We start from the raw sequence: 16,557 nt of genomic DNA, 5'->3' as shown, positions 1-16,557 counted from the left end.
TTGACCGGTAAATATAGTTTTAAAACATAATTTAAAAGATTTTGGTGAAAGAAACGTTTTGTTTACATAGGGGCGAATGTGAAGTGCACAAAAATTCTAAAATAACCTGCCCAGAGAACATTCATCTAATATGCCAAAACATGCACTATGTGTGGGGTCCAACTTGGTGAGGTTTAAGTGTACACGAGTCTCATCAACACTGACAGAAGCCCCAACAGATGAATGCGTGCCTTGCAGAGAGCAGATTATATTTTCCTGTCAAAGTTCCAGCAAGGAAGCCTTCAGAATGGACAGAAAAAAAAATTAAAGAAGAAGACAACCAGGGATCGATTTTCCGGGTGGTTCATTGGACCAAGCCTAATAAAACTTCAGCTACTGGTCCACCGGTCTTGTGAAAAATATTACATTTCACACTGTAAAAACCTGACGTACGGTGTATCTATCTCTGTATAATATTCAGTCTCCTGTACATGTATTTAGAAACTAGTAATGTATTTAGAAACTAGTAATGTATTTAGAAACCAGTAATGCATTTAGAAACCACTTATGTATTTAGAAACCTGTAATGTATTTAGAAACCAGTAATGTATTTAGAAACTGGTAATGTATTTAGAAACCGGTAATGTATTTCCTGCAAGAGACTTCATTATTTCGTGTTGTTCCTTTTTCCTCGCATGAAAGTCGATAAACCGAGTTGGCATTTCAGAATTTCCGTGAGTTCATGCAAATATGGACGAGACAGGGTGGGCCTCTCACGAAGTAACACAGCTAAAAGACGTGATTTTACAGTAGCTGCTAACTGTGCCGTTGGGCCAGATCTGGTTATGCGAGATGTTTATACAGACTAGCAGGTAGTGTAAAATCTCACCTGCATTTAGGTGCCTTAGTTTGTGAGATCCCCACCCTGTCTCACTCATGTTAGCATGAACTTGCAGGACTCCTGAAATGCCAACTTGCATTTGCATTGACTTTCTGTGAAGTTTTACCAAAGGGTTGAAACGCAAAGCCACACACCACCGACATGCTAAAGTGTGTCAGGAATTAAGAGGACAAACGTATGTGACAATCCCAGACACTGAAGAAAGCAATTTGAAGTGAAAAGTTTAACAAGTTGTGATGAACCAGTATGTTTTTGAGATTTTTGCACTTCGCTCAAGCAGTACTTCACAAAAGGAGTATTGTTAAGTATTTAGTAATGTTTGTTTTGTTGATACCTTTATGTGGAAATTTCGCTATCAACATAGCCATGGATAAACCGAGACACAGAAGTGGGAGCTGGTGGTTCAATTCTGGATTATTTATGGTGTTTTTGTGTCATTTTACCGAAAAGGGCGTGCCACATGGGGTAAGGCCTATGACAAGTCTAGTAGAAAAACTGGTCCAGTGCAGCTAGAGACAGGGATTTGTCCAGCTTCCCCATGCTTTCATGTTGTATTTGGTACTATTGTAGAAACACACAGTCAACAGTAGAGGAGGCCTTGCCCACAGTTCATTAGATCAGTTGCTTTTCACAAAAGGCATACACCTGGAGCTCGTTCTGCTATTCAGAATTTATGTGTCTATCCTCTATGGGAGAGTTCACCACTAGTGGCTTGCTGGGGGTTTGCTGTGTGAATTCCGGTTTCCTTTGCCCTAGAGCATTATTAAACTGCAATTGAGTTCAATATGCAATACCCAATCAATCAATGCGTTTAAGGAATTCACGTGAGTAAATGTCTTATGTGTTTTAGACTGGCATGAAATACCTGCAGCTGGAATTGGAGCAGCTAAAGTGGAGACATAAGAGAGAGATAGAAGAGATTAAACACAATGTGGGTAAGTTTGACGTCACAACCTTGTACTCGGACTCTTTCAGAACAATCTTAGTGGGACTATAATTAAGTTATACATCATACTCAGCTTGAAGCCGGGAACACGCAAATCGCTTGTAGGGATGGACTTAATCACCTGCAAAATGCTCTGACGATATTCACAGCATAGCTGCAGACATGTTAGGCAGATTTTTACGGTGATCGTCATCATTAGGTTATGTCATGTGACCTTGTAAACCATGTGACACAAACAAACTGTCACAGATCAACATAATCCCTCGGTTTGATTGGTCAACTATATCAGTCTTGATTGTTGGAATTCACTGGAGCAGATACATTGTGTAAACAGAGTGAAATTGCCATATTTCTTTGCTAGTATCTGACATGTTTGATGCAAGCAGATATCATGGCGGACAAGATCGCCAACAAAATATGTTGTCGCTGTCACGGACACACTTGGTAGATTTTTTGAAATTCACAAAATATGCCTGTTCAAGCGAAAACAATCTGTCTGGCGTGTCCCCGGCTTGATGGTCTGTTTAACACAGAGATGTAACATGCCTGTCTGCAATTGAAAAAGAAAATTAAAAGTTGTTTTAAATTTAGTGAAAAGTAATTTAATTAAATAATATTTAATCTCTCCTTGGACAGAATTGACTTTATCAGAAATGAGGAAAGGGATGGAAACAGAAAAGCATGCATTGGTGGAAGAACTAAAGAAGAAATACGAAAAGGATGTTAAAAAAGCTGTTGAGAAGACAAAGAAAAAACAGTGGGTAAGACAGCATGGATGGGGTGATGGCATTGGTCAAGTGGGTAAAGTGCTTACGTCTTGATTGCTGAGACACAACTGGGGCTGGTTTCGTGAAGTTCACTTAGCTAAGTGAGCCCATGAAGACTACCATGAAGACCTATGGTGTAGAGATATGAAGGCTTCATAAAGTTGACCCCAGGTGCGGGTTCAAAACCCCAGGTGTGGGTTCAAAACCCCAGGTGTGGGTTCAGAACCCCAGGTATGGGTTCAAAACCCCAGGTGTGGGTTCAGAACACCAGGTGTGGGTTCAAAACCCCAGATGTGGGTTCAGAACCCCAGGTATGGGTTCAAAACCCTAGGTGTGGCTTCAAAACTCCAGGTCTGGGTTCAAATTCGACCTTGGGAAGGGAATTTATAGATTTCACTGCATTCACAGTTCACAGGGCCTTGCTGACAATAATTAATCATTGATGCTTGTGTTCCGTTATGTGGTCTTAACTGTAGTGGAAGACCACGTATGTTGCGCAGATATTTTGTGCATATCTCTACATCACACGTAAGCACATTTGTCATTCACTTACCAAAGGTGGGTGGTTTACCCCGGGCAATCAGGCTACCACTACCCATTAAACTGAGCCAAGATTTATTTGTGAAAAATTATTGAGTTTGGTCTTGAATCAGTTAGATGAATAAATCAAATTAAGTCTTCAGCATTCAATACCTTTTGTTAAAATGGATTAAAAATTGTGCAGTGTAGAGGCATAGCTTATGTCATACCCTGGGTGTCGGCGTTCAATCACAGGAAAGGAATGTTAATCAAAGTGTCAGGGGTAGTATCTTAAAAAGTACTGCATTTATTGAGCTCAGGGTTTGCACACATGCAGAGCACAGTAGCACAAGGGGAATATTCCAGGGTTGATTCAGTGTATGCATATTAAATACCATAAATTCCCAAATTCCTGGCTTACATATAGTGTATTGTGAATAAGAATCAAGGTTAAACAACATGTTAAGGGTGGTATCTCAAAAAATACTGCATGTATTGATCTGAAGTTTTACATGCATATAAAGCACATTGCCACAAGGGAGATGTTCCATTGCTGATGCTGTGTGAGCATATTAATTACCATAAATTACCAAATTCACAATTTCAGTACTCTATGTATTGAGCTTGTTCTGCGTTTATATGTCTCCTACGGGCGAGCTGTTTGGTAGCTTTGCTTACGAAATGTAAGCTTAGTTTAAGATTCTTTAATTTCGTTTTAGAGTTTCTTTCACTGAGTCCTTTAATTTTGTTTCTCTTGACAGTGTTCTAACTGTGGGAAGGAGGCCATCTTCTACTGCTGTTGGAACACCAGCTACTGTGACTATCCCTGCCAGACAGCTCATTGGCCACAGCACATGGATAGCTGTACCCAATCACAGAGCCCTGAGCAGTCAGCTGTCCAAACCAACCAATCACATTCCACAAATGCTCAAACACCTCAAGCTGGGAAAACTGTGCCTAGGCAGGGAAGTGCCATATCAGCAAACAAGGAGGGAAATTCAAGGTCAACACAGGTGTGTTAAAGAGTGGTGACAACTGAACAGATGATAGATAATGAAAGCTGGATCAGTGGCCGCTGTAGTTGTTAAGGCTGTTCCAAGAACCAGACTGACTCGTACGCATGAATGCCCCTGGTGACTTGGATGATAGCTAGCTGTAGCTTTGACTGTCAGGACCTTGACCAATGAGGCAGGGAGTTCAAATACAGGTCTTGCTATTTTGACTTTTGCTTTAAGTCAGGAGAGTTGTTAGATACCTGGTAAAGGGCTGGTGGTTTCCTCCCAGCACTGTGGTTTCCTCCAATCATAAAACTGACCTCTGTCTTAAGTGTGGCATTAAACATCAAATATATTCATCGAACAAAAAGGTCTGTTTGAAGTTTTCATCCACGTCTGAACAACCAGGGCCTCAGCATTCCTAGGTGCATACAAGTGTTGGTGTATACCTCCTGACAGGCAGGATATTCTTTAATTCACATTGTGTAATTATGCGATAAAGTTGTGCAGTAACAAACTTGTGTTGATTATCTGTTCTTTTTTTCCAGAGAGATGATTGGGTTCGAGACAATATGTCATCAGATCTTCTAATTCAGCAGGAACAAAATGATATTGGAAGGCGTGGCTTGCTCAGTGTGTCAGCCAATGGGACATCGCATATGAGAAACTCATCCAATCAGGTATCATTGATATCAGTATTGCAGCCATATTTTGAAGATGAGACTGTAAATGGTTTTCATTGCAATGAAAACATCCAGAGTCAAACAAAAATAGACAGATATTCTTGAAACAATCAGACAAGTCAACCTCAAAACACCTCTCTAAGATGTATTGAACTCTAAGAATCAGGAAATGGCCCTGATTTGTCCACTTCCTGGGTTGGGTTACACCAAAGACCTTAAAAGAGGAAGTTGTAACTTCCTGGCTTGGCGTTCAGCGTGAAAGGTATAGTTCAACAACTGGTTAACCCGTATCAGTATAATGACTCAGGCGGGGCGGCTTCGGTAAGTCGTCTTAGTGAAGCTTAGTGAAGAGTGGTTGAAATTCATTCTGCAACAAGGAGGCACATTACACGTACATTAGGGGCCTCTGGTGGCTCAGTTGGTTAAGGCGCTAGTGCAGTGTAATAACCCAGGAGGCCCTCACCAAAACGGTTGCTGTGAGTTCAAGTCCAGCTGATGCTGGCTTCCTATCCAGCTGTAGGTGGAAAGGTCTGTCACCAACCTGCAGAAGGTTTCCCCCTGGGCTCTGCCTGGTTTTCTCCAACGATAATGCTGGCCTCTGTCATATAAGTGAAATGTTCTTGTGTACGGCCTAAGACACCAATCAAATAAATGAGTATGTAAATAAATAAATACACATACATGCACTCTAAGGACTCTTTTGTTGTCATATGATTGAAAAATTGTTAAGTGTGATGTTAAAGCCTAAGCCCTCAATCACTTTAACAGGGGTTCAATCCCAGGCAGAGCAAAATCTTAGGCCAAATAGAATGGTCTGAACTGTGTGTTGTATTTCTCAGATTCTCACCTCGAATTCCACTCTGGTTCACGGGGGATCGGCAAACCCAAGCCCATACAGTGGGACGCGACAGCTGGCTGGAGATCAGACCCCATTACCCCAGGTCGGTCAGGTCATGTCGGGACAAATCCGTCAGTTGACTCAACCAACCATGGGCCTGACGGAACAGATGCTACGCGGGAACAAAGGAGGACAACTCCTGTCACAGAGCCGCCAAATGCTCCAGACTGGCCAAGGGGGACAACTTCTGCAGGCAGACACATTACAGCTACAGTTCATCACTCAGCAGCAGGGGCAGGCACCCCACCTCCAGGCTTGTCAGGTGACTGGGCCTCACCCACAGTCACACCACGCCCAACTCTCTCACCCTCACCCCTCGCCCCACCCTCAGCCACACCCACCACTGCCCTCCCATCTGCGAGGCTATCACTCCGCTGTCCACCAGGTATCTCTACCCTACTCATGCATGGATCTACTCGCTGGAGTGTCGTTCAGTAGGCTGGACATTTTCTCAACCTTTTCACATGTGAAACAACAACTACAACTTTAGACATATTTATTGTGTTATTTGTAAGAACCATTCTAAAGCATTACTGTTGGTGCCGAAGTATATGTTTTTCCAGTTGTATACCATTTTACCATACAAACAAGCCTCAAAACATCTTTTTGATACCAGTAAAAAGTAGAAACAGTGAATCTGGCAGTAAGAGCAACTTATTCATGGACAAAAGTTTAGGGGTGTCTATTCTTGATACTAAAACGCATTTCATTAGTTGCCCAGTCTTCTGTGTAGCATTGCAGATAAATACGGACAAGAAATTCAGTAGTTAAAATAATGATTTTCTGGATTTCTGAAAATATTTGCTTGACAACATGTGAATATTCACTTGACAACATGTGAAAAGGGTGAAAAATTCAGACAGATTGCTGTGGTTTCAACAGAGCATGCTCTATCATCAGGTGGTAGTATCCTTCATGTAGATCAGCATGAAACTCACTCTTACATCAAATCTTGCATGGCAGTTATGTGATAAGTTGGTAGTACTCAAGAAACTTTCCAGTATTGCACCACTACCTGGCTATTAGTGTACCACAAGCAGACAGATAGTTTGCCATAAGGTGATGAATAGTGTGCCACTAGCTGGCTACTATTGTATCACATGCTGAAAAATAGTGTGCACCAAGTTGGCTACTAGTGTGTCACTGTCTTTGAAATTGGTGTACTACTAGCCGGCTAGTAGTTGCCCAGTGTACGACAACCAGCTGGCTGGCTGGCAGTGTGCCACCAGTCGGCTGGTTGTGTGCAACTAGTCAGCTATTAATCTGGCATTTGCTTGAAAGTGTACCATTAGCCGGTTAGTAGTGTACCTCTAGCTGGTTATTAATCTGCCTCTAGCTGCCTTGTAGTGTGCCATTGGCTAGGTAGTAGTGTGCCACTAGCTGGCAAGTAGTGTGCTCCTAGCTGTACAGTAGTGTGCACCTATCCAGCTGGCTACTGTTGTTCCACTAGTTGGCTAGTAGTTTGCCAGCAGTGTAGAAAGCTCTCCCTGGTGGATAAGCTTATCCAAGACAACAGCAGAAATTCTAGATCTGGGCAAGTGAAACTAGGCATTGATGAATGGGACAGGAGAATTAGAAGCCTGTACTGAACTAGCGAGTCAGTGACATGCTAGATACATTCACAAGTGTGCTGGTTGTCAGTTAGTGGCATAGTAGAAACCTGCAACAAGTGTGCTGGTTGTCAGTTAGTGACATAGAAGAAACCTGCTACAAGTGTGCTGGTTGTCAGTTAGTGGCATGCTAAAAGCCTGCTTCAAGTATGCTGGTTGTCAGTTAGTGGCATCTTAGAAACCTGCTACAAGTGTGCTGGTTGTCAGTTAGAGGCATGCTAGAAACTTGCTCCATGTTTGGAAAAGCCTGCTAAAAGTCTGGTGGTGGTGAGCTAGTGTCTGAAATATCTGCATGGCTTTGGGGCGTGGATGGGATCTGGTTTGGTTGTGGTCCAGTATACCATGGATGTTTTCTGGTTTTCGTCACAGCAAGGCATGGAGAGATTGTGTCACCAATTCAGTACCAAGTAAGGTCTCCAGGACTATTTGATCATTTGCATGTTCGATGCTTTAGGTGCATGCAAGGTTTGAGGCTGGATGGGCGTGGTGAACTGTGGTGTTACTTTAGAAAGAAACACGACTATAAGGGTGCACATACATGTACCTCCAAGCAATTTGCATGTTAAATGCCAACATTAACAGTTTTCAGAAGAAGTTTCACTGAGGAATTAAGATGTCTTAATGCATCAGTGGGGCTCCTCACTGGTTTATCCAGCCTCTGACAGATTGTCGCAGGTTCAGATCTAGTTTTTGTGAGTTTGGCTCTGGTTTTACATGCAAGTCATGAGGTTTTTGCCCTGTGTGAAGGTGGTGGTATGTCTGGGATTATTTGCTCTCAGGACCGATTACCACTTGTCCAATCAAAGTAATCTGACCAGCGGTAGCTGTTTGTGTTAGAATACATTGATATTTGTGGAGGCCACCATTTCACAAGACAGGTTAACCTGTCACGTGAACTACGTGTAGAGACTGTTATTCAGTGATATACACATGATCTACAAATGTACTTGTGTGAAACGAGTTGAGAGTGTTTCCACACTTTCACCTCCTCCTCCAGAATTCAGCTTCCTATGATTTAACTTTTGTTACTCTTCATGAGGTGACATATTGGTGTCAAGTGCGCGTCCACTTCTTTGCCTGACCCTCATTATTGAACGACCACTTCCATGGCCTAATGGTCTGACTGCCTAAAAATCAGGAAACCAGGGATCAAACCCAGGTCAGGTCATACCAAAACATTTTAAAATGGTAGTTTGCTGCTGCCTGACTTGTCTCTCAGCACCGAGAAGTTAGAGCAAGGAAACATGACTGGTTGGCACAGTGTCAGTATAATGTGACTGAGTGGGGTGTCATGTCTGGTGTCTTTGGCATGATTCTTTGGCAGCATGAACTCGCCCTGACTCCTTCATCAGTAACTTGCCAGAGGTTGGTCTTTTCCAATGAGCATTTCAGTTTCCTCCATTCACTGCCGCCATATTCATGAAAATCTGAGTTTGATGTCAAACAAGAATCAGATCAAATCCAATCCACTCTCAGTGGATAATGAAAGAAAGAAAAACACTGACACACTGTTCTCATTGCTCTAATCCACTCTCAGTGGATAATGAAAGAAAGAAAAACACTGACACACTGTTCTCATTGCTCTAATCCACTCTCAGTGGATAATGAAACAAGGAGAAACACTGACGCACTGTTCTCATTGCTCTAATCCACTCTCAGTGGATAATGAAACAAGGAGAAACACTGACGCACTGTTCTCATTGCTCTAATCCACTCTCAGTGGATAATGAAACAAGGAGAAACACTGACGCACTGTTCTCATTGCTCTAATCCACTCTCAGTGGATAATGAAACAAGGAGAAACACTGACGCACTGTTCTCATTGCTCTAATCCACTCTCAGTGGATAATGAAACAAGGAGAAACACTGACGCACTGTTCTCATTGCTCTATTCCACTCTCAGTGGATAATGAAACAAGGAAAAACACTGACGCACTGTTCTCATTGCTCTAATCCACTCTCAGTGGATAATGAAACAAGGAAAAACACTGACGCACTGCTCTCATTGCTCTAATCCACTCTCAGTGGATAATGAAACAAAGAAATACATTGACACATTTTTTCATTGCTATAATCCACTCGCAGTTTATAATGAAACAAAGAAATACATTGACACATTTTTTCATTGCTCTAATCCACTCGCAGTTTATAATGAAACAAAGAAATACACTGACACATTTTTTTCATTACTTTTCTTTGTAGATTGGCTTCCCAATGACGAATCAGCAGGGTATAACATTGCTTCAGCAGAGACCACTTATGCAGCAAAACAACTCCATGCTTTATCCAATCGTCAGCCAGAGTTCACAAGGTCAGGTGGGTCACCGTGGTCCAATTATGTTCTCCAAAAATCAACAGCAACGATCGCCTGCCACGATGGATGCTCAAAACCCATTCCAGATACAGAACAGACCATTCTGATAAAATGGGACATAGGAAGTGCCAGTTTTCTGTCTCCAGCTCAGAAATATTGACCGGTTTTTATACCGATGTTGGCTGGAAACTGAAAGCTCAAGCTAAACCATCCAAAGGCATTGATAGTGCAGGTGGGAACAGTTTGGCATCAGAAGCTGTTTTGTCCTGTGCGAACAGTTTGGCATCAGAAGCTGTTTTGTCCTGTGCAAACAGTTTGGCAGCAGAAGCTGTGGTATACGTTTTGTCCTGTGCGAACAGTTTGGCATCAGAAGCTGTTTTTGTCCTGCGTGAACAGTTTGGCATCAGAAGCTGTTTTGTCCTGTGCAAACAGTTTGGCAGGACAAAACGAATACCACAGCTTCTGCTGCCAAACGGTTCGCACAGGACAAAACAGCTTCTGCATGAACAGTTTGGCAGCAGAAGCTGTGGTATACGTTCTGTCCTGCATGAAAAGTTTGGCAGGAGAAGCTGTGGTATACGTTCTGTCCTGCATGAAAAGTTTGGCAGCAGAAGCTGTGGTATACGTTTTGTCCTGTGCGAACAGTTTGGCATCAGAAGGTGTTTTGTCCTGTGCGAACAGTTTGGCAGCAGAAGCTGTGGTATACGTTCTGTCCTGCATGAAAAGTTTGGCAGCAGAAGCTGTGGTTTACGTTTTGTCCTGCAAGAAGTGATGAATCCATCAACAAGTGAATTCAAGAAAAATACATTTCTATATTCTGGCAAATCAGATTGTTGGATATTCTATGATGGGGGAATAACGTTATCATTGTCACAAAGTGGCATTGATGATATACTCATTCTGATCCAAGTTCATTCATCATCTTTCAGTGATATCAGTGAGAGCATTTTTAAAATTTTTTTTTGCAAATCATGTTCGAATTGTTAAAGACAGTCGTGAAATTTGATCTTTCAGCAATTTTGTTTTCTCAAGAACCTTTTGTTTTAAAGACAGATAAAAGATAAAGTTTGTGTTGAAATTTTCAATGACGTATGTAATTTCCGATCAGTGATTTTCTGTTCCTATTGTGTTTGATACGAGGTTAGTTGGATAGAAATGTTACTGTGTATAATGTTGTATAAATGGAAAATTAAACTTCGAAACTGCTGATGTCTAGCAGTAATGAGAGTTCTCTAAAAATCAACAGCAATGATCGCCTGCCACGATGGACACTCAAAACCCATTCCAGATACAGAACAGACCATTCTGATAAAATGGGACATAGGAAGTGCCAGTTTTCTGTCTCCAGCTCAGAAATATTGACCGGTTTTTTATACTGATGTTGGCTGGAAACTGAAAGCTCAAGCTAAACCATCCAAAGGCATTGATAGTGCAGGTGGAAACAGTTTGGCATCAGAAGCTGTTTTGTCCTGTGCGAACAGTTTGGCATCAGAAGCTGTTTTGTCCTGTGCAAACAGTTTGGCAGCAGAAGCTGTGGTATACGTTTTGTCCTGTGCGAACAGTTTGGCATCAGAAGCTGGTTTGTCCTGCGTGAACAGTTTGGCATCAGAAGCTGTTTTGTCCTGTGCAAACAGTTTGGCAGGACAAAACGAATACCACAGCTTCTGCTGCCAAACGATTCGCACAGGACAAAACAGCTTCTGCATGAACAGTTTTGGCAGCAGAAGCTGTGGTATACATTCTGTCCTGTGCGAACAGTTTGGCAGCAGAAGCTGTTTTGTCCTGCATGAACAGTTTGGCAGGAGAAGCTGTGGTATACATTTGTCCTGCACGAACAGTTTGGCAGGAGAAGCTGTGGTATACGTTCTGTCCTGCATGAAAAGTTTGGCAACAGAAGCTGTGGTATACATTTTTGTCCTGCACGGACAGTTTGGCAGCAAGCTGTGGTATACATTTTTGTCCTGCACGGACAGTTTGGCAGCAAAAGCTGTGGTATACATTTTGTCCTGCACGGACAGTTTGGCAGCAAAAGCTGTGGTATACATTTTGTCCTGCACGGACAGTTTGGCAGCAAAAGCTGTAGTATACATTTTGTCCTGCACGGACAGTTTGGCAGCAAAAGCTGTAGTATACATTTTGTCTGCACGGACAGTTTGGCAGCAAAAGCTGTAGTATACATTTTGTCCTGGCACGGACAGTTTGGCAGCAAAAGCTGTGTATACATTTGTCCTGCATGAACAGTTTGGCAGCAGAAGCTGTGGTATACATTTGTCCTGCATGAACAGTTTGCAGCAGAAGCTGTGTATATGTTTTGTCCTGCACGAAGTGATGAATCCATCGACAAGTGAATTCAAGAAAAATACATTTCTATATTCTGGCAAATCAGATTGTTGGATATTTTATGATGGGGGAATAACGTTTCATTGTCACAAAGTGGCATTGATGATATACTCATTCTGATCCAAGTTCATTCATCATCTTTCAGTGATATCAGTGAGAGCATTTTTTAAATTTTTTTTGCAAATCATGTTCGAATTGTTAAAGACAGTTGTGAAATTTGATCTTTCAGCAATTTTGTTTTGTTTTCTCAGAACCTTTTGTTTTAAAGACTTAAAGACAGATAAAGATAAAGTTTGTGTTGAAAATTTTCAATGACGTATGTAATTCCGATCAGTGATTTTCTGTTTCCTATTGTGTTTGATACGAGGTTAGTTGGATAGAAATGTTACTGTGTATAATGTTGTATAAATGGAAAAATTAAACTTCGAAACTGCTGATGTCTAGCAGTAATGAGAGTTCTCCAAAATGTTCTCCAAAAATCAACAGCAACGATCGCCTGCCACGATGGACGCTCAAAACCCATTCCAGATACAGAACAGACCATTCTGATAAAATGGGACATAGGAAGTGCCAGTTTTCTGTCTCCAGCTCAGAAATGTTGACCGGTTTTTTATACCGATGTTGGCTGGGAAACTGAAAGCTCAAGCTTAAACCATCCAAAGGCATTGATAGTGCAGGTGGGAACAGTTTGGCATCAGAAGCTGTTTTGTCCTGTGCGAACAGTTTGGCATCAGAAGCTGTTTTGTCCTGTGCAAACAGTTTGGCAGCAGAAGCTGTGGTATACGTTTTGTCCTGTGCGAACAGTTTGGCATCAGAAGCTGTTTTGTCCTGCGTGAACAGTTTGGCATCAGAAGCTGGTTTGTCCTGCGTGAACAGTTTGGCATCAGAAGCTGTTTTGTCCTGTGCAAACAGTTTGGCAGGACAAAACGAATACCACAGCTTCTGCTGCCAAACGGTTCGCACAGGACAAAACAGCTTCTGCATGAACAGTTTGGCAGCAGAAGCTGTGGTATACGTTCTGTCTGCATGAAAAGTTTGGCAGGAGAAGCTGTGGTATACGTTCTGTCCTGCATGAAAAGTTTGGCAGCAGAAGCTGTGGTATACGTTTTGTCCTGTGCGAACAGTTTGCATCAGAAGGTGTTCTTGTCCTGTGCGAACAGTTGGCAGCAGAAGCTGTGGTATACGTTCTGTCCTGCATGAAAAGTTTGGCAGCAGAAGCTGTGGTTTACGTTTTGTCCTGTGCGAACAGTTTGGCAGCAGAAGCTGTTTTGTCCTGCACGAACAGTTTGGCAGGAGAAGCTGTGGTATACATTTGTCCTGCATGAACAGTTTGGCAGCAGAAGCTGTGGTATATGTTTTGTCCTGCACGAAGTGATGAATCCATCGACAAGTGAATTCAAGAAAATACATTTCTATATTCTGGCAAATCAGATTGTTGGATATTCTATGATGGGGGAATAACGTTATCATTGTCACAAAAGTGGCATTGATGATATACTCATTCTGATCCAAGTTCATTCATCATCTTTCAGTGATATCAGTGAGAGCATTTTTAAATTTTTTTTTGCAAATCATGTTCGAATTGTTAAAGACAGTCGTGAAATTTGATCTTTCAGCAATTTTGTTTTCTCAAGAACCTTTTGTTTTAAAGACAGATAAAAGATAAAGTTTGTGTTGAAATTTTCGATGACGTATGTAATTCCGATCAGTGATTTTCTGTTCCTATTGTGTTTGATACGAGGTTAGTTGGATAGAAATGTTACTGTGTATAATGTTGTATAAATGGGAAAATTAAACTTCGAAACTGCTGATGTCTAGCAGTAATGAGAGTTCTCTAAATGTTCTCCAAAATCAACAGGAACGATCGCCTGCCACGATGGACGCTCAAAACCATTCCAGATACAGAACAGACCGTTCCGATAAATGGGACATAGAAGTGCCAGTTTTCTGTCTCCAGCTCAGAAATATTGACCGGTTTTTATACTGATGTTGGCTGGAAACTGAAAGCTCAAGCTAAACCATCCAAAGGCATTGATAGTGCAGGTGGGAACAGTTTGCATCAGAAGCTGTTTTGTCCTGTGCGAACAGTTTGGCATCAGAAGCTGTTTTGTCCTGTGCAAACAGTTTGGCAGCAGAAGCTGTGGTATACGTTTTGTCCTGTGCGAACAGTTTGGCATCAGAAGCTGTTTTGTCCTGCGTGAACAGTGGCATCAGAAGCTGTTTTGTCCTGTGCAAACAGTTTGGCAGGACAAAACAAATACCACAGCTTCTGCTGCCAAACGGTGAAGCTGTGGTATACATTCTGTCCTGCATGAACAGTTTGGCAGCAGAAGCTGTGGTATACCTTTTGTCCTGTGCGAACAGTTTGGCATCAGAAGCTGTTTGTCCTGTGCGAACAGTTTGGCATCAGAAGGTGTTTTGTCCTGTGCGAACAGTTTGGCAGCAGAAGCTGTGGTATACGTTTTGTCCTGCACGAACAGTTTGGCAGGAGAAGCTGTGGTATACATTTTGTCCGGCATGAACAGTTTGGCAGGAGAAGCTGTGGTATACATTTTGTCATGCACGAACAGTTTGCAGGAGAATCTGTGGTATATGTTTTGTCCTGCACGAACAGTTTGGCAGCAGAAGCTGTGGTATACATTTTGTCCTGTACGGACAGTTTGGCAGGAGAAGCTGTGGTATACATTTGTCCTGCACGAACAGTTTGGCAACAGAAGCTGTGGTATATGTTTTGTCCTGCATGAAGTGATGAATCCATCAACAGTGAATTGAAGAAAAATACATTTCTATATTCTGGCAAATCAGATTGTTGATATTCTATGATGGGGGAATAACGTTATCATTGTCACAAAGTGGCATTGATGATATACTCATTCTGATCCAAGTTCATTCATCATCTTTCAGTGATATCAGTGAGAGCATTTTTTAAATTTTTTTTTGCAAAATCATGTTCGAATTGTTAAAGACAGTTGTGAAATTTGATCTTTCAGCAATTTTGTTTTGTTTTCTCAAGAACCTTTTGTTTTAAAGACAGATAAAAGATAAAGTTTGTGTTGAAATTTTCAATGACGTATGTAATTTCCGATCAGTGATTTTCTGTTCCTATTGTGTTTGATACGAGGTTAGTTGGATAGAAATGTTACTGTGTATAATGTTGTATAAATGGAAAATTAAACTTCAAAACTGCTGATGTCTAGCAGTAATGAGAGTTGTACTCCGCGTTAATTTTTTGATTTCAGTCATATTCTGAGTTACATCAACAGTATTGGGTCTAGAGATCGCATCTGCATGTTTGTGACCCACCCATAATAAGTGAGGACTTGTTTATATATGGAATGCTGTATTGTTTGTGTACAGTCCCATTGATGGACAGCTGGATTGTTTGTATACAGCCCCATGGATCAACTGCTGGATCGTATACAGTCTCATTGATGACAGCCCCATGGGTGAACTGCTGGATCGTTTGCATACAGCCCCATCGATCAATTGCTGAATTGTTTGTATACAGCCCCAAGGATCAATTGCTGAATCGTTTGTATATGGATCAGCTGCTGGATTTTTTGCATACAGACCTATTGATGGATTGCTGGATCGTTTGTTTACAACCCCATGGATCAACTGCACTGGGGTCTCGTTTTCCTCTGTCCAGACACCTGATTGGCGTTCCATTTGCCTTCATTCATACACCAGATTGGCATTCCATTTTCCTTCATTCTGAAACCAGACTGGCATTCCATTTCTCTTCGTTCAGACACCAGACTGGCATTACATTTCCCTTCGTTTAGACACCTGACTGGCATTCCATTGAATGCCAATCTTTTACATGCCTGCATGATCAATTGGCGCCGTACCCGGTTTCCTCTGCCAAGACACATGTCTAGCACCTGCCTTATGTTCAGACCACTATAGCTGTCATCGACAAGGCGTGTATATCTACCAATACAGCTTCATTGAGGCCAACAGCAAGCATGATTTATATAAGGTATTGCCTGTACTTGCAAACGTGTCTGGTGTCTTTCCTTCCACCCACAAATGTGTCTGGGGACCTTCCCTCCACCCCCAAAAGTCTATGGCACTTGTATCCCACCACCCCCAAACGTGGCTGGCGTCTTTCCCTCCACCCCCAAAAGTGCCTGGCACCCGTTTTCCTCCACCCACAAACATTTCTGGCGCCTTTCCCGCCACGTCCAAAAGTGTCTGGCATCTGTTTTCCTCCACCCACAAATGCGTCTGGGGTCTTTCCCTCCACTCACAAAAGTGTCCGGCACGTGTTTCCCTCCACCCACAAACGTACCTAGCGCCGGTTTCTCTCCACCCACAAACGTGCCTGGTGCTGGTTTCCCTCCACCCACAAGCGTGCCTGGCGCTGGTTTCTCTCCACCCCACTAACGTGTCTGGCGCCTGTTTCCGTCCACCTACAAACGTGACCCCTGACTGGAGGAAACCGGGATGTCAGTGAAAAGCTGAATGGAGGAAAACCTGGATGCCAGTCAGATATCTGGATGAAGGAAACCCTTAGCTAAACAGGTGTCTGGACAGAGGAAACTGGGAAGTTAGTCAGGTGTCTTGACAGAGGAAACCGCGACTCCATTGAGACACCAGACT

The 16,557-nt window shown here is 42.4% G+C and overlaps 1 protein-coding gene across 8 annotated transcripts in view; it reads left to right on the top strand.

The window, feature by feature from the left end:
• LOC135463290 (MYND-type zinc finger-containing chromatin reader ZMYND8-like) overlaps positions 1-9,979 on the top strand; it is a 51,490-nt gene extending 41,511 nt beyond the window's left edge. For 5 of the 8 annotated variants that reach the window (XM_064740541.1, XM_064740535.1, XM_064740538.1 and 2 more), the window contains 5 exons: positions 1,731-1,815; positions 2,463-2,587; positions 3,874-4,125; positions 4,656-4,787; positions 5,630-6,714. In XM_064740541.1, coding sequence (XP_064596611.1) covers positions 1,731-1,815; positions 2,463-2,587; positions 3,874-4,125; positions 4,656-4,787; positions 5,630-6,178 — 1,143 coding nt within the window. In that variant the 3' untranslated portion in view covers positions 6,179-6,714. Of the gene's footprint in view, positions 1-1,730; positions 1,816-2,462; positions 2,588-3,873; positions 4,126-4,655; positions 4,788-5,629; positions 6,715-7,667; positions 7,706-9,500 lie in introns of those variants that run through there. The other 3 variants (XM_064740542.1, XM_064740536.1, XM_064740544.1) reach the window with 3 other exon arrangements.
• Positions 9,980-16,557: the final 6,578 nt, after the last annotated feature.

This window comes from Liolophura sinensis, chromosome 3 (genome assembly GCF_032854445.1).
Source record: "Liolophura sinensis isolate JHLJ2023 chromosome 3, CUHK_Ljap_v2, whole genome shotgun sequence".
NCBI lineage: Eukaryota > Metazoa > Mollusca > Polyplacophora > Chitonida > Chitonidae > Liolophura > Liolophura sinensis.
The sequence above is the reverse complement of the archived record's forward strand: the minus strand, read 5'-3'. Positions and strand labels throughout refer to the sequence as shown.